At 47.0% G+C, this 18,101-nt stretch overlaps 1 protein-coding gene across 1 annotated transcript; it reads right to left on the bottom strand.

Annotated features, from left to right (window-relative positions):
* Positions 1 to 5,490: 5,490 nt before the first annotated feature.
* On the bottom strand, positions 5,491 to 15,802 carry LOC144111937 (N-acyl-phosphatidylethanolamine-hydrolyzing phospholipase D-like). Its single transcript, XM_077645028.1, has 3 exons — positions 15,459 to 15,802; positions 13,712 to 13,826; positions 5,491 to 7,296 (listed from the first exon to the last, which is right to left on the bottom strand). The coding sequence occupies exons 1-3, from the start codon at positions 15,647 to 15,649 to the stop codon at positions 7,153 to 7,155; spliced, it is 450 nt and encodes a 149-aa protein (XP_077501154.1). The 5' UTR covers positions 15,650 to 15,802; the 3' UTR covers positions 5,491 to 7,152.
* Between the last annotated feature and the right edge of the window lie 2,299 nt (positions 15,803 to 18,101).

Below are 18,101 nucleotides of genomic sequence, written 5' to 3'. Positions count from 1 at the left end.
AGTGCCGATAGCTATTAGGTGTGCCACACAGAGATGTGGGAATACTTGTGACGCGGCCTCGGTCACAGAGGGCTAAATTGGTATTTCGCGCGTGAGCGTTGTTGAATGAGCCAAAAATAGAGCAGAGCAGATGATAAAATGGATACAAGAAGTGTTTAATTAATATAGGTTGAACAGTCATGGCTGCTTTTCATTTGTAGCACTACTACTAGGTCCTCTCTATCTAAGTATTCCCATTTTTCATTATAATTTGCATTTTGTCTATACTAGTGATAGTGTGCTGTGGTAATAGTGGTACGTGCTTGTGAAGAAACCAGACTATCCGCTGGTGGGAACTGTTATGTGTGTCCCTCTACTGTATGAATGTCCAGAAAATCAGTGATGCTGGGAGCAGTGGGCGGCTGGTGCTAAAGGTGAAAGATTTAGATGCACCGGCTGATATCATCAGCTGTGTAAAATAAGTCTATGCAAATACAGCAGCAAATCCGATGCATGACGAGTCCACATCCTGCGACCTCTTGTGGCTCCTCTCTTGCACCAGCTACGACTGCCTTGTTCCAGCAAACTTCCTGAGCTCATCAGTCCAGCCAGGTTCCTTTGTGTTGTGTGTTTGGGGGTTGTCAGTGTGTATAGCTGGTTGACTGTTGGATCTTTTGCTGCTTGCATGCTATTTTAGTTAGACAAGGTTTAAGTGTGTTATTTCTGTAGTCTTTTCCTTATCCTTTTCATCTGCCAATTCAACACCATGGAAGCTGTATCAATGTGCCTGTCATTTTTATAAGCAGCAATTCTGTCAGTGCCATCAACTTGTCTCAAAATGTGCAGGAATACCCCTGCAATCAGGTATTGCAAGGCCTCACATCTTTGAAACCCGTCAGGGCCCTTCATAGAGCATTGCTCTTAGCCCATACCATAGCTATATGCGACAAGACAGAATGTTTTCTAACCCATGAGACGTGTACAGAATTTACGACATTGTGGTGTGGTTTTGGAAAGTGAGAAAGCATTGGTCTAACTGCCAGCAGATCATCAAAGCTCTATTCTGATCAGTTAAAGCCATCTTTATGCAGCCTTCGACCACTTCGTTTGAGCTTCTAAGGAACTCAGTATGCTCTGATTGTGTTCTTGGAATCACTATAGTTGTCGGCATATAGCTTGCGTTTGATACTAGACTGTGCGAAGCACTGCACCGAAATTGGCTGGCAGTTTAACATTGCTAAGCACGAAATACTGTGCAAAAGCACATTTATTTGCAGGTGGGCACCACTTCCACAGGTACCTTAAAACAGGATTGAGGTGTCCACTGACCCAGGGAGCCAGTTATGTACTTTTCTTTTCCTCAAAATCAGTCCAGTCTAAACCTTCCCCTATTTTTGAAAAAAGGAAAGGTGAGTAACTGCCTGAATTTGTTGGTGAATGCCACTGCCTACTCACAGGGCAATTGAGGTGTCCACTGACCCAGTGGGCTAGTTACATTTGCTACTCAGAGGCTTCACACAGACACACTGCTGAATGAAACCGGGGTAGTGCGGCTAGAACTGCTTTTGCACTAAAAACAAACTAAATATTGAAGGTGAGCTGCACTATCTTTTTGTTATGGCAAACGCTGGCGTGTGTAAGCTTCTACCATGGTCGTTTTGGTTTTCCTCTGTACAGATGTTGCTCTGCTTTAAGTAACTTTGCAAATTTTCAGGACAGTTCTGCATAGTACATAAGTGAAATGTGGAAACCATGTACAGAAGTGCACTTCAATGACATGAAGGTTTACCACTACCTTTGCTGTGTGGTATTAACCACTATGGTATGAATGTTATTACCTGGGGGTGGTGTGGTTACGATAAAAGCGGTGGCACAATAATTTTATGGCATATGGTGGACACCCAAAATATGCTATGGTTGTAGGGATCAAGGAGAAGGATGAGTCACCCGTTGTGGTTTAAGTGATGTGGGCTGGGCAATATTATTTATTTTTTTCATTTTACTCGCCCATCCTAATTTCTGTATCTGAGAGCTTGGGCTAATTTCGAGCACCTAGTGTGTTACATCGCACAGCATGACTGTTTTTGCATTTCGTCCCCATCAAAATGTAAATGCTTCCAATCCTGCGACCTTGGACTCAGTAGCTGACCGCCGTAAACACTGAGCCACTGCAGCGGGTAATGGTATAACTCAAACCTGAATTTAGCTATATAAAAATGTTGATGAGCAGTGTTGGAGTACTAAGGTGATTACTAAAGTAGCTTGTGTGAGCTTCATCAAGCAACACTGCTACACTTAAAAGTTTCGGGCCTTGCAAGCATGTTGAAATGAAATTATTTCTGATGAGCTCTTCATGCTGCGTCTTGAGTTCTTTCCTCACCCAGCAATGCTGCTTTTAATTAGCTTTTTTCCTACTAATGCTGGTCAGTGCAGCAAAGTGTACAGACAGAAGCAAACATCCACCACAGTAACAAGACTAAGCATTTTTATTGCTTGATTCAACAGTGTGCGTGGAGCTTCACGTGGGTTGCTGTAGGAACCAAGTGAGCTGTGTCATAGCCACGCAATGCTTTTCCCAGTAGTCGGGCACTGAATGAAGTGTTTTAGTATTACAAAGGAAAAGCGGCAACGTTTAAGAGACATTGAGCACAAATTAAATTAGCTTGTATTGATAGATTGTCATGTTCTAGTAACAAAAAATTCATTTTCACTCAGAACTGAACTTTCGCAAGCTAAAAAAAAAGTGAACAAAAGAAATGTAATACAAGTATAGAAAACCATTTTCGTACGCAAACTACAATGATGTCAAGACTGTTTTTGCATGTGGATCTCTGAAGCTAGGTTACAGTGCCAATCACTTCCTAGTGGCGATCACGAAGTCCTTTTCATTGTTTACATCAAGAGTTTGAATTAGAGAGAAAAAAACTGATACTTCGACCAAAGTCTCATGGGAGAACTAACCTTTCGGTGCAACTTATCGGGGGGGGGGGACCAATTTTCTTGCCAATAAGGGCATTTTTTTTACTGCCAAACAAACATCAAAGTTCCCAAAAGGAGCCATACAATTAATTTTTACTGGGGACAAAAATTGGATGAAGTTGACCTCAGTGTTCCTTCCAAACTCCACTCTGTGGTTGGATTCTGGCGAGGATTCTCAGTCCTCCGCCAGAGGTAAAAGATGAAGAACCAGCAGGAGGCCAGCTTAAATGACAAAGGAATTTGCAGGATGCACACTCTTTGCGACAGTTTATTGCATAAAAGCAGCCCTTAAGTAAACTGCAAGAAGGTGGTGACTTCACGATGCGCACACCTGCCTGCAGAACGGACAGAAACATGTACAGCAGGCGCACATCACAAGAACTGACCGGGAAGAAGTCATCCTAAGCATCTATGCTCCTGCTTCATAATAAGGGTAGCTACAACTATTCTGGCAGGAAATTTAACCAGCTCTGGTGCGGGTGTTTAATTAAACATGCCAATATGTGAACAAAAACTGCCTTGCAAGGGTAGCTCACACACCCGAACTGATAAGTACAATATCAAAATTTCACGAGTGTTTTCCGCCTGTTGGCTTGCAAGGGTTTGTATTCCATGCAAAGGACCTGTTTTTACTGACTGAGGAAAGTGTTTGAGCAACCCAGGTGACAGTAGGGCAGCTTTATTGTTTTCCCACAACTGCTGCAAAAAATGAACTATTTGATGTTGCTTGTTAGGAACTAGTAAAACACTTGGTGATGGCAATAACCACAACAGAGCCTGAGAGCTAGGAAAGGTGGTGCTATAGTAGTGCTGCACTTTGTGTGCGAGTGACTTATTACATATACTACACAATGGGGTTGTTGGTGTGAATGCAGAATTCAAGGCAAAGCGTCAGATATTAAAACTTCTAAATGGGAAAGTTGAATATTCTGTGCATGTAAGCATTGCTTGTGTAATACCCTTTGTTAAGTTTTTATCTTACTTTCATGAGAATGCTGCACTGTCATACTCATCAAATGCTGCTGCGTGATAATTTTGGTAAGATTATTGTGTGACCTTTAATCTTTTGTGTCGCTGCTTCTCCTGCTGGTTCGTACTAAAAGTAATTGTGCACTAACAGATGCTGCTGAAAGCCTTTCTAGAAAAAAAAAATATAAGACTGACAAGGGAATGAGGTTGGGCACAAAGATTGCTTCTTCTTCACTCACACTTGATAATTGTATTATAACAAAACACAGTGAAATCTATACAGGGTCGAAAGCAGACACATTGTGGTGCGCTATTCACTTAAACTGAAAAGAAATCAGTAACCAAAAGGCAAAACCTTAAATAATAGCAGACCTTTTGCATTTTACGCATGACAGGTTTTGTTTTTCAATGTAAACATTTGAACTTACGTGAAAAGAAAAGGCCGACACACAATAGCGAAATCTGAAGACGAAGAAAGTGAACTCTGACATTGGATTTAGTATACATTGTTTGATTTCATTAGGAAAAAAACCCGAAAAAAATGCATTCAGCCGATACCTGGTACCTTTTTTGCATTTCTTATTTTTCCCTATATCTCAGCACTGCATCGGTGCTTTAGGCTCGCATGTGTAGCAAAACGTGAAAGATTAGTGCTTATTGGAGCAAGTGATAAGCGTCATCTTGTAAGCGCCCATCGAAGCAGAGTACAAGCACATGAACATTCCTATTGGCGTACAAATTCTGAGGGGGCCACTGTTTTAGTTCAAACCAGCTCCGCTTGGATTGCCTCCATAGCATCCTCCAAGGTTAACAAGGTATGAGATGCGGCAAAAAAAAAAAGGAACCTCGATTATGGCAGAACACAGTACGTTCAGTTTAAAACATTGCAGAAGGATGCATACACATGGGATGCATTGCATGACCAGGAAAAATACATGCAGAAAAGACAAACCTTGGCCATCAGGGTATTGCACTCAATCTTGCATTATAAAAAGAGAACAAAAATGGCTAATTCTTTCAGAGGAACAACACACAGGTGATTGATTCCAGAGCAGTGACATGTGAAGTTAGCAGGCGGGAACTGTCAGCCTTGTTTTAATCTTACAGTTTCAAATCTGTTGCCAGCTTTTATTTTGCATTACTGACACTAGCTGATTCACACATGCACAGAAACATGTAGCAAGTGCACATTCATAAGAGGAGTCGCTGGTACTTGCTGAACATGGCATTGCTGGAATTATCAAATGACAAATGAGGGACGTGTGAAGCCTGCAAGAAATGCTTAATGTTTATTACGGGTGCTGAAATATTCCAGGTGTTCAAAAAAAATGTTCAGTAAAGTAAAATAGTTCATTGAAGTACATGTTGCTTAGAACAGCATTTTATAACACTTTGACACAAAACTTTTGCTTGCTTCAAGTGCCATGATTAATGTCGTAATGTGCATGAAGAAAGCTTGTGAAGACTGGAATCACACAAATGTTAGCTGGTACTTTCTGTTACATTACGTGTTGTCACTACTGCCTGGATATCGGCGCATTTAGGCCTTTGCCAATAGCAAAACAATGTTTGAAGAAGATGTGTTTCCAACCACTTATCTTCTGAATCTGAGCACCTTTCTTACTGCCTGGTTTAATACGGAGTGTGTGAAAGCAGTTGTTGGTTTCTTTTCCATGTACAAGTGGTGTACTATTATTTCGAGCAGCACAAAAGGAAAACGGGGGCCACAAATCATTTTAAAATTAGGACGGAATTTGCTACATACTTTTGCAGCAATAGTGCTAGTGGACAGTATAAGGTTCTTTTGAAGCTAAAGGTGTTGTAAACTTCTCTGGAAATGAAGTGCTGGTTTTTTCGTTTTTGTAAATAAAGAAGTCTCTTCGTTTTCTTTCTTTTTTTTTCTGCTGAGATGATGAGTGAGGGATGTGGAAACTCTTGCAAACATGGGAAAGTTTCAGTTAGAGAAAGGAGTCAGCAAGAGGAAGTTAATTAGAAAACACAACCTGAAGGGAGCATAACCTTTGAAGTACACATTTAACTATCACCGGCACTTCTCCGAAGCATATTTGCTAGTGGCCTGCCTGGCTGGCTCACTTCACCGGGTACCAAACAATTTGTGATTGCTCAAAAAAAAAAAGCAGTGTTTCACACAAGCTTATGTTAATGGGCAGGCCACTTTTGGAATCGAGCTGGGCACAAAAGAAAATGCTTAAAGTATTTGTCAAAAGCTGGACAATGCTGACTAGTTTCGGTGAAGTGGACAAAAGTACCTGGTGTAACAAATGGTTAGCTTTGCACTATAAAAGTAAGGAGAGCTTCAATTTCTAAGCAGTGACATTTAAGGGAGTGCATAAATGATTGCACAGACGATCTGGAACAGGTACTTATAAATACCACACTAAGTTAAGGCACGGAAAACACGACCGTAGGAAATCCACATTAAATAGTTTCACTCCTATGTGCATTAAGGGGGAATACTTCGCTTGTCAGCCGTGAAACATGGCTGCAAGGGAATCAAAAAAAGAAAAAAATTCTCAAAACTGCAGAGAGGCCGCTGTGACCCAAAAAAGATTTCTTACAACCCCTTTCGCCCAGCAACGTCTGCAGTTAACAAGAATAAACAGTCACAACAACAATAACAACAGCAACAACAACTCTTCTCTCAACAATAAAGAGCCCCTTGCCCAATCGTAGTTTCGAGTGTCGGATGTCCCGAGGGGCACGGAATAATCACCCTGCTGAAGTGTAGTGCCTTCGTGAAACCAGGCTCTGTGTACCCACATGCATGCCATACAATAGCCAAACCGTTCCTCGAGGACAATGCTTCGAATCCGCTTCAAGGACCACTGTTTGCACACACTCACACAGGAACACACACACACACAAATAAAAACAAACAAACAAGCAGCCAACAACATGGCTGCTGCTGGCTTGCGATATTTCCAGTCTCTGATCTTTCAGTGCAGTTGTTGCTTGCACCCGACGAAAATCAAGAGAGAAAAACAAGGCCACTCATGTAGTCGATGCTGACTGCTTGCATTTGGAGGTAAGTGCCGTCACCACTTGCGCTGTTGATGACAGCAGCAGTGCATCCCTTCTGCGTTGATGTCGCGGGCCACCGTTGATGTCAGCCTTGCTGCGACACACAGCCGAGGATCAAGCCACGGCCAGAAGGTTGAGGAAACAACCAAAAACATCGAAATCAGACACGCCCTAGCACGGTCGTCAGGGTAACACACGGGACGTTCGGTTCGAAGTCGTTGCGTGCAGCAGCCGCGACTCGCCGTGCTTCAACGTGAAGAACTCGCGGGGCGATATGCCGTGGCGATCGAGACTTTCGCGCAGTTTCACGGGAGGGTCGAGGTAGTACTGGAAAAGCACGAAAGGGAGGAAGGAGAAATAAAAAGAAAAATAATTAGTTTTCTTCCTCTAGAGTCTGCACACCCAAAAAAAAAACTCCCAAACCTGTGGCTCTCTCCTGGAATGAAGGAGCAATGTAGATAGCTATAGTGTACCCCCCTACCACCACAAGTGTGTCGCATCAAGGTGCACATAGGTCACGTCCATTTGAACCACATGACCATACAGGATACTGTTCTCTGAGTTACCTATCCTTGCAGCACATCCTGATAGCGCACTCATTGGTTGGCAGGCTGATGTGAATCACTACATTGCATTGATCCAAAATTAAGTACCTGCGGCTCTAAGTGCCCCTTATCTTTTGATTGTATTACATCAGAAAAAGAACACATTCAACCTGAACATAACTTTATGCTAAACACCACTCCCCAATTCAAGTGTCCTCTATTAGGGGGGGAAAAAGTGCTTAAATTTGTTTATTGCCATCGCTTGTGGTACTTCATATTTCCACCTAGTGCTGCCAGGTGGCGCAAGCTGTCCGCGAAGACGATGAGGTTGCGATCGTGCTTTCGCGGATCGGCCGCCATTACCGTCTCCTCTTGCCGACTCCAGCTGTTGAAGCGTCTCTCCGTGAGAACTCCGTGACAATTTGGTGGAGGTGCTGGGTACGAGTATCCCATGCAAGAAACCCCTCCAGGGAGCCGTGCCGCCAGCCCTGCGCCGATTGACACCCCGGTACACCGCTTCAGCCGGAGGCTGCAGGGACTTTCACCGGAGCTTGGACCACTCGCGACAGTCATGATACCAGCCACCGGTATTCTCACGCAAGCTGCCGGTGCTACACCTGCCCACTATACCTTGCAGACCCCGCGGGTTCCCAAGGCCTTCCACGGGGACCTTTTCGAAGACGTGGAGGACTGGTTCCTTCACTTCGAGCGTGTGGCTGCTTATAACCAGTGGGACGACGCCGCGAAACTAAGAAACGTCTACTTTAGCCTAGAGGATGGCGCCCGCACGTGGTTTGAGAACCGTGAGGAAGTTCTAACTTCCTGGCGAGAGTTTCGCCGTCGCCTGCTGGAGGCCTACACCAGCGCGGATCGCCGCGAAAGAGCGGAGCGGGCAATCCAGTCCCGCGTCCAGCTACCGAACGAAAGCGTACAAATGTACGTCGAGGACATGACGCGGCTCTTCAGGAGAGCTGATCCTGCCATGCCTGAAGAGAAGAAACTTCGGCACTTAATGAGAGGCGTCAAAGAGCAGCTGTTCGCAGGCCTCGTGCGCAGCCCACCATCTACAGTTGCTGCATTTCTTTCGGAAGCCACAACGATGGAGAAGGTCCTGCAACAGCGTTGCGCCAGTTACGACCGGCCCGTGCATGCTGCTGCAGTCACATCATCGTTTGCCACCATCGGACAGCTTGCGCCACCTGGCAACACTAGGTGGGCCGATGTGTACGCGGGCAAGCTGACGGGCTTCTTCAGCGCGTTGGGCAATTTCATGAACATCGGGTGCGAGTTGGTCGTCATCGAGGCATGGTAGCATCGCGTCAAGCATGCTCTGGACTTCACGTTCATATACAAGACGAAAGGGAGTAAAGCGTGTAGTCTCCTGGAGGGCCGTGTTGTACGCAAATGTGACGTACGGTAGCACCTCATCCCAAGTTTTGTGCTGAACGTCTACGTACATTGACAGCATGTCCGCAATGGTCTTGTTTAAGCGTTCGGTTAGCCCATTGCTCTGCGGATGATAAGCTGTGGTCTTGCGATGGCTAGTGCAGCTCAACGTAAATATATGGTCGATTAGCTGCGCTGTAAACGCTGTGCCTCTGTCGGTAATAACGCACGAAGGGGCTCCGTGCCGCAAGACGATGTTTTGCATGAAAAAGTCGGCGACCTCTGAAGCTGTGGCACAGGGTATCGCCTTGGTCTCGGCGTAGCGAGTCAAATAGTCAGTAGCGACTATGATCCACTTGTTTCCTGAGAGTGACAACGGAAAAGGACCGAGAAGGTCCATTCCTATTTGATCGAACGGAGAGCGGGGTGTAGTAACGGGCTTGAGAAAACCCGCCGGCTTAAGCGGTGGCGTCTTCCGGCGCTGGCATTCACGGCAGCTTTTTACGTACCTTTGGACATCGTCCGAGAGTCCGGGCCAGTAGTACATGTTGCGTATCCTGGCGAGCGTCCGAGAAAAACCCAGATGGCCTGAAGTGGGCTCGTCGTGGCATGCCAATAAAATGTCGGCGCGAAGATCGGCCGGAAGTACCAGAAGGTAAGCTCTTTCTTGGCCTCTCGAGTTCTTCTTGTATAAGATACCTTCGCGCAAACAGAAAGAGCCGAGACGTCGAGCGAAGTGTCGTGGTAGAGGCATGGCGTGACCTTCAAGGTTGTCAATCAGCGGTCGGAGGTCCGTGTCAGCCCGCTGCCGGGCTATTATGTCCGATGCATTAAGTATACCGAGGAAACCGCTGTCGTCGTCGATTTCGGGACCGGAAGAGTCGAGTGGTGCACGCGACAGCGTGTCGGCGTCTTCGTGTTTACGGCCCGACTTATATACGATGGTAATGTCGAATTCTTGGAGCCGTAAACTCCAGCGGGCCAATCGTCCAGACGGGTCTCGCAAATTAGCCAGCCAGCATAGGCAGTGGTGGTCGGTTACGACTTTGAATGCGCGGCCGTAAAGGTAAGGGCGAAATTTCATGGTGGCCCATACGACAGCAAGGCATTCCTTCTCTGACGTAGAGTAATTGCGTTCGGCGCGGGAGAGAGTACGGCTAGCATAGGCTATAACTCTCTCAATGCCCTCTTGGTGTTGGACAAGGACAGCTCCAAGACCGATATTGCTGGCGTCGGTGTGGATCTCGGTGTCGGCCTCTTCGTCGAAGTGTGCAAGAACGGGAGATGTCTGAAGGCGTTGGCGGAGCGAAGAGAAAGCCGTCTCTTGGTCTATTGTCCAAACGAAGGAGGTGTTGCTCCTGGTGAGGCGCGTCAACGGCTCTGCAATCTTTGCGAAGTCCGCAATAAACCGTCGGTAATATGCACAGAGACCCAGAAAACGCTGGACAGCTTTCTTGTCAGTCGGAGTAGGAAAATTGGCGACGGCGGCTGTCTTGTCGGGGTCGGGTCGAACTCCGTCGGCGCTCACAACGTGACCGAGGAACCTGAGCTCTGTGTAACCGAAGTGGCACTTCTGGGGCTTCAGCGTAAGGTCAGCGGAATGGAGGGCTCTGAGGACAGTTCGCAGGCGCACGAGATGCTGTTCAAAAGTTTCTGAAAAAACGACAACGTCGTCCAGGTATACAAGACAACTTTGCCACTTGAGGCCGGTGAGGACAGTGTCCATCATCCGTTGAAACGTCGCTGGCGCAGAGCACAAGCCAAAAGGCAGCACTTTGAATTCATAGAGGCCATCTGGTGTAACGAAGGCAGTTTTTTCGCGGTCCCGTTCGTCCACTTCAATTTGCCAATAACCGCTCTTCAGGTCAATGGATGAAAAGTACTTAGCACGCCGTAATCTGTCCAGGGAGTCATCAATGCGGGGCAACGGGTAGACGTCCTTTTTAGTCACATTGTTTAATTTACGGTAGTCCACGCAGAATCGAAGTGTTCCATCCTTCTTTTTAACAAGGACAACAGGCGAAGACCACGGGCTTTGGGAAGGTTGAACTACACCGTCGTCAATCATCTCCTGAACTTGCTTTTGGATTTCTTCCCGTTCTTTGGCGGAAACACGATAAGGCTGCTGGCGGATAGGGCGAGCGTCGTCATACGTAATGATCCGGTGTTGCGTTAGGGGCGTTTGACGAACTTTCGACGAAGAAGCGAAACACTGTTTATACTCCAATAGCAAGTGCTCTAAGGCCAGGCGCTTTCCTTCGGGGAGGTTGCAGTTGATGTCGATATTCGGAACAGATTGGTCGTCAGTGGCGCGCGATGATTGGTCGTCAGGGGCCGCTGCCGCGAACGCAAAGCAGACCGGAACATCCACAACCGCTTCAGCGGTAGCGATCGCAGTTCCAGAGAAAAGGTGCCGGTGCTCTGGAGAAAAATTTGTAACAAGGATCGCAGACCGGCCAGCGCGAATTGTTAGTAAGCTTCGAGCGGCGCAGATGCCTTGAGTCAGGAGGAGCGAATGATTAGCCTCGGCGACTGCTTCAGCGTCGTGCAACTCAGCACAGGCGACTTCAATCAAAACACTGCTACGGGGCGGAAGTGTGACGCTGTCGGCGAAAACGCGAAGTGCGGCACTGCGTTGGCAGGAGTTGTCGAGTTCGGCGGCTTGCTCTGTGGAAAACATGACGATTCGGTTGCGCAGATCGATAATTGCTCCATACTCCCGCAGAAAGTAGATGCCGAGGATTAGGTCCCGAGAACACTCGCCCAGGACGATGCAGCTGACGACGAACGTGGACTTGCTGATCTGAACGCGAGCAGTGCACATACCCTTGGGCGTAACCAGATGACCGCCGGCAGTTCGAAGGTGCGCGCCAGGCCAAGGGGTAATCACTTTTTTCAGAATGGTCGCCAGTTGTCCACTTAAGATCGAATAATCGGCCCCGGTATCAACTAATGCGCTTACTCTGCGACCATCGATAAGAACGGGTATTTCTAAAGAAACGCGGTTTTTTAACTCTAGTGATGGCGTCGGCGGGTTTTTGTCGGATTGTAGCGGCGACGACGGGAGGTCTTCAGCACAGCGCCCCCCAGCGACCTCGCCCCCGAAGGTCGCGGGTTTCAGTTTTCCCGACGAGGACTTGGCGATCGGCCCGGTGCCGCTCGCGAGAAGCCGGGAGGTGTCGGGGAAGAGCGCCTCGGTGAGGGTGAGCGCGACTGCCGCTGCGCTCGGGATGGATTGCGCTGGTCCGCAAGGAATTCTTCAATTTCAGGGGGTCGTTCACCTTGACGGGGTCTCGGTGAGTCGGTGCGGAAGCCTTGGATGCCGATGCGTCGGTAATAAAAATTTCGATAAAGATGACCTGGCTCTCCGCAGTGAAAACAGAGCGGTCGTCGGTTAGGTGTACGCCAAACGTCGGCCTTTCGGAGGGGTGCTCGACGATCCTCGAAGTACTGCACCGGTTGCACAGAGGGCCGCGGGGCTTGAGGCGTGGCGTGAATTGGTGGCGGCGAAGCGGGAGCCGGACGCCTTGCAACTTCGGCGTACGTCGGACGGTGGTAGTCCCCAGGCAGAGGTGGTACGTCGACCACAGGAACAGGGCCCCGGAACGCCTGTTGCACCTCCTCTCGTACAAGAGCGGAGATGGAACCGAGCGCAGGCTGCGACGGGCTACAAAATTTGTGAAGCTCCTCACGCACGATTGTGCGAATAAGTTCCTAATATGCCATATGGCAACAGGTTACATAGTCTGAATGCACATTTATTGTGCTGAAAATGGACTGGAGTAGGTGACAGCTATCCACCCTTGCGGTGTCTTGCTACTTGAGGACAGATTTTTGATGAACATCTCAATAAGCTAGTGTAATAACGCTTAAGATTAACAAGAAAGTAAATTTTATTGTGTTCATCTTAAAACATACTGCAGCAGTGCTTTAGTGGCTCGAGCATTTGCCTCGTATGTGGGAGGTGCGGGGTTCGATTCCCAGTGCCGCCGGGTATCCACCAGTGATACAATGGGTACAGGCTTTGCCCTGGCCTGGTGCTCGGATTAACTGGGGTAAAATGCATTTAAAACGGGTCTTTTGATCCCATCTTGAGTAGAAGAAAATACCTTGTGCCATGAAGGTCTTTGGCCAAAGCCACCCCAGCACCAGAAAAATTAATCATCATCATCATCATCGTCTTCTTGAAACACTTGAGGCATGAAAAAAAACTGCAATATAACTGCTGACATGTCGTTTTTTTGTCACTCCAGCTCTTGAACCAGGCCGGCCTAACCGTTGTAGTGAATTAAAACTATGCATCAGCAATAATTTTGCAGTTCTTTTCGTGTGTCATGTGACCTAAACACTCCCTACACGTCACAGCCATCGTTCGGTTGATGAAACTGAAACCAGAACAGCATCAAAAACAATTTCAATTATGGATTATTTTGTGGTCGTTGGTGAATACCATGTGTTGAACCACATATTCTAATGTCCACAGATCATTTGAAAAAAGAAAACATAACTGAAATTAGGTGTCTATGGTCCTCTAACTAATGCTTCAAACACTTGGAAGAATTTGGTTGTAAGGATGTGCTCGTAAACACTACCACACACACAAAAAAAAGCTCCACTACAATTTATACAACACCGAACCTCATGTATTTTGTTTAGTTGTGGCATTGCAGCATGTGCTGAAATCAAGTGTGATGAATTAAACCTTATAGTGAGTACAGTGCCTGACAATGTGCCATCGGAGTGTCTGTTGTAACGAGCTTTCCAGATATCATGCTCATCGTACGAGGCAGTAATCTGAAAAACTGTCTTACCTCATTGGCAAGCGTAAAGGTTCCCCAATGCACTGCCAGCGTGGCACGGCTGCGCACATCCTTGTGGATAAGAACTGCTTCCTCGGGGTTCACGTGCTGGTACTTCATGAACCACCTGCAACATGGCACAGGGCATGTGACCTCAAAAGCAGCTACTGCACTGACTGTAGTTTGCTGCTTTCTTTCGAGCACACTGCTGAATTTTGTTTCATCGTTTCTGAAAATTTTTAGCATAATTTTCTCTGCTTTGCAAATGCAGCCACTGCACAACGTTCCAAATGTTTCGAACTTGAGCCAAAGTCATATGTTTGTCGGACACTAGAGGAAATCAGCACTACGCATGTGAAGGTGACATAGGGTGGACCATGCTGAGATATGTGGGTGTTAGGCTGCAAAGACGTGGAGTGGGTATATAGCAGTTTACCACAAACTGTTCTGTTTCACACTGCACATTGGTGATTCTGAACCTTGAGATGATAATGGCTCTTATGATTTATTATGGAGCCCATCATCAGCAGCCTGACTAAGCCCACTGCAGGGCAAAGGCCTCTCCCATGTCTCTCCAATTAACCTGGTCCTGTGCCACCTGCGGCCATCGTGTTCCCGCAAACTGATGAAAGTATGAAATTCTAGAAAACATGGGCGTTCTCTGTGCTTTATTATGTTGTGTTGCATGTTCCTCTTGTTACAGTGAGTTAAGGATCGTGCAGCCATTGCAAGCACTGAAAGACAGTGCGGTCTGAGGGAACACGTGGCATCTTTTTCAGACGCTGCCTCCCCTGGGTGAGCTGAACGGGAGGGTTTGAATATGTAACAGGCTGTAACAGGATTTGAGCCCAGTACCTCCCACATACAATGCAAGTAGTTTTCTATTAAGCCATCAAAGAGCGCCTTCGTAAAAGCATGCATAGAGCTCATTGCTTATCATCCTGTACTTTTTCTTAACGATAGCGAACTGGCATAGCGCTGCTGTTTTTCTGCACAAACATAAATTAGTGGTGCTCGAGCCGGGTTTAGCGTTCTTAATTTTTGAATGTTCGGTACTCCAATTTTAGAATGCACCAGTTCTCTGGAGGAGAATCGCCTTCTATTGATCTAGTTGGTATTGCATTGTTGGTTCTGGAAAGGACTGGAAAGAAAAAGGACTTTCTTTGGCTTCGTACATTGCCAGAACACACTTTAGAGGAGAGACGTAATCGAAGTTAATAGTTGTTTCATTTTAGCATTGCACTGCTTGCAGCACTTTTGACGTACACCTGAAAGTTGCAAAACCTTGCCAGAATGGGGCCACCAGTTGCATTTTTGCAGTCAGTCAGTGAGATTATGGTATGTTGCCGATGAGAAATTACATGATGATTGCTACTGCAATGTATTAATCTATGTGCTGTAAAGTGTTGAGACACCTGTTTCATAGCCAAAATAAGAAATGGTGCGTTCTGTCATAAGTTTTTGACATGGCGCATTCAGCTGGCATTTTAACCTGGCTTCTAGTGGTTTGTTGTGAACAGCACATATGTACAGGGGTGTCACAAGGACAGGGGCGGGAATGCATTTCGTTGCGCAGGAACAGAGTGCGAGTTTCAGCATGGCTTCTGCTCCATTGCCAGAAAAAGTTGTCGTGGAGTATAATTGTAGCAGTTCACACAAAAGATAATGTCACTGAAAGAGCTTTGCCAAGGGGAGGCAGTAGGTGAAGTAAAAAAAAACAATGGTGATAATTACGCAATTCTTGGCATGTACATCTCACCTGGGCTCATACGCTCCGATGGGAATAGCAGCCACATCGAAAGGCCCGTACGCCTGCCCAATTTGCTTGAAAACGTCACAGTAGCCTGTGTCGCCCGCAAAGTAAAACCGGTACTCGGGGCTGATGACACACCAGCCTCCCCACAGCACCTGCAGCAGAAAGAGAATCACACCAAGATAGTCGGTCAGCATTGTCGTTGGCCTGAAGAATCCTTACATTGGGTGCAGTTGTACACAGCCAGTTATGCATTTGGGGATCACGTTCTAGTCAAGCATAGTGTGAGCAACAATCACTGCAGCACTACATACAACAGATAAGGACACGGAAATGAGGGGCTCATTATGTCACATATGACGGAAGCCAACAGCCGCTCAAAACCAAGGAAAGCACGTGGGAATTATTTTTTTATTTGTTGTGTTGGTGAAGCGGAAATTAGCAGTGTAATCATTGCTTACCTGAATGATAATTGATTAGTAGAAATAAGAAGAGAAGACAACCACATGCTGCCAGTGGGATCCGAACCCATGACCTCTGCAGTCACGTGTGGTGATCTACTCTATGCTTTTTTTTGGTTTCAGTGGCTTTTGGCTTCCTTCAACACTGCATACAGGCTGGGAGATCAGACCAGTCTTCCTATTGATGTCAGACCATGCAGTGGACAGTGTTAACAGTTGAACATTGTTCTTTTAGGGTAACAGAATGGATTCGAAAGGAAAGAAAACGTAACCAGGAGTGGCAGAGAGTAGACATGGAGATGAGATAGGGGAAATGTCCTGGAATAGGGTGGCCCTGGGTGGTGAAAGACAGGATTATTTGGAGATTATTGTGAGCAGCTTTGTCCTGCATTGAATGTAATTCGGCTGATAATGATCTTCTAGAAAAAAAAGGAGAGACATTGAAAGCAATTTTGTTTTATGAAACTGGTGAAAGTTGTTCACTTCCTTAGGGAGCTTTTATGTTTTCTGAGCTGCCATGTCACTGTTATTAGAGGAAATCAATGTTGGTAATGCATCAGTCGTTCCTGTATTGACGATATAATGCATTATAGCCTGCCAAGTGAGAACTTTTTTTCTCTACTCAGTGCTAACACAAATCATGACCTCAGTAACGCTGCTACTGGGGCAATTTGGGTTAGCGCTTTTGGTTATGCGCGCTGCTTGTGGCTACGATGAAGACAAAAAAGATGGAACAACGACAGCCCACTAAGTTTGGCACATTGTCTTAGTGGGTTTTTGTTCTTGTTTCATATTTTTGTTCTCTTCGTAACTACAAAGCAGCGCACAGGAACAAAGATCAATCTTTGATGATATTGTAACGGAAAACAGGGAGACACCAAAATATGTAACGGAAAACAGGGAGACAGGTCGCTAACCAGCAGAATACAGCAGGCAGCCAGCCAGCCAGCCAGCGCGAGACACTTCAACGTCTTCCAAGACACTTCAGCGCCACCTGAGAACACCAGGTGGCATTACTCCCCCTCCAAAAAAAAAGAAAAACAAAAGCGGGGTTGCAGTATGGGCAGTGGAAAGAGAAAAAAAACAGCACAAGCACACAAAAATGTACAAGGGAGGTGGGCGAAGGTGTCCCACGCGAAAACTAGCAGAACACTGAGCGTACTATCCATTACCGCGTGAAGTAGGGTTTCATGCGGACAACGTGCACAACCTCAGAGCGGGGTGGACGACGCTGAGGCTGCACAGTCCCGTCAGGAAGAACTTCGTAGGTCACTTCGGTAACGCGGCGCAAAACTCGGTACGGTCCAAAGTAACGGCACATCAGTTTTTCAGACAAGCCTGGGCGGCGTACCGGGGTCCACACCCAAACTTGGTCTCCCGGATGGTATTCGACGTGCCGATGACGGAGGTTGTAGCGGCGTGCATCCGTGCCCTGCTGCCGCTGAATGTGAAGACGGGCACGTAGTTCTCGCTGTTGAGTCACCGAAAGGTCCGGGCTGATGTCAAGGGATGGGCGCACAGGAAACATTCAGAAACCTCCGCTAAGGGGTCGGCGAATGCGATGGCAGTAGCACGAAAAAGGTGCCGGGGCTCGTTAGAGAAGTTAGTCACCAGGAGCTCAGAGCAGCCGTCGCGGAGATGGATGAGACCTCGCGCTGAGCAGATGCCGTGGGTGAGCAAAAGGGACAGGTTGCCCTCTGCGACCGCTGTCCCTTCACGTAGTCCGTCGCAGTGAACACTCACAAAAACGCTGGCGCGTGGCGGAATCCAAACGCTCTCGGCGGATATTCTAAGGGCGGCGCGGCGTGGACAGTCCTCGGAGTAAACATCAGCTTTCTCGGTAGAAAATGTGACAGTGCGCTTTCGGAGGCCAATAATAGCTCCATACTCTCGGAGAAAATCAACGCCAAGGATACAGTCACGGGAGCAGTTCGGTAGAACTAGGCAGCTGACAACAAATGTGGAGCTGCGAATTTGGACTCTTGCTGTGCATAGGCCAAGCGGAGTTACGACATGTCCGCCAGCCGTGCGAATCTGCGTGCCGGACCATGGTGTCATTACTTTTTTAAGAAGCGCCGCTAGCTTTCCGCTTAAAATCGAGAAATCAGCGCCAGTGTCCACCAAAGCACTAACCTTATAGCCATCGAGAAGCACGGGTATATCCAACGAGAATCGATCTCCGAGTTCA

The sequence above is a fragment of the Amblyomma americanum genome, unplaced genomic scaffold (genome assembly GCF_052857255.1).
Source record: "Amblyomma americanum isolate KBUSLIRL-KWMA unplaced genomic scaffold, ASM5285725v1 scaffold_19, whole genome shotgun sequence".
Taxonomy (NCBI): domain Eukaryota; kingdom Metazoa; phylum Arthropoda; class Arachnida; order Ixodida; family Ixodidae; genus Amblyomma; species Amblyomma americanum.
Note: the sequence above shows the minus strand (reverse complement) of the source record. Positions and strands in the feature narration are given on the sequence as shown.

Coding starts and splice junctions, on each gene's coding strand:
- LOC144111937 (XM_077645028.1), bottom strand. CDS start 15,649: ATGCTGACCGACTATCTTGGTGTGATTCTCTTTCTGCTGCAGGTGCTG. Junction 13,827..15,458: donor ATCGGAGCGTATGAGCCCAG/GTGAGATGTACA, acceptor GCCATGTTGCAG/GTGGTTCATGAAGTACCAGC. Junction 7,297..13,711: donor CCTTTACGCTTGCCAATGAG/GTAAGACAGTTT, acceptor GTGCTTTTCCAG/TACTACCTCGACCCTCCCGT.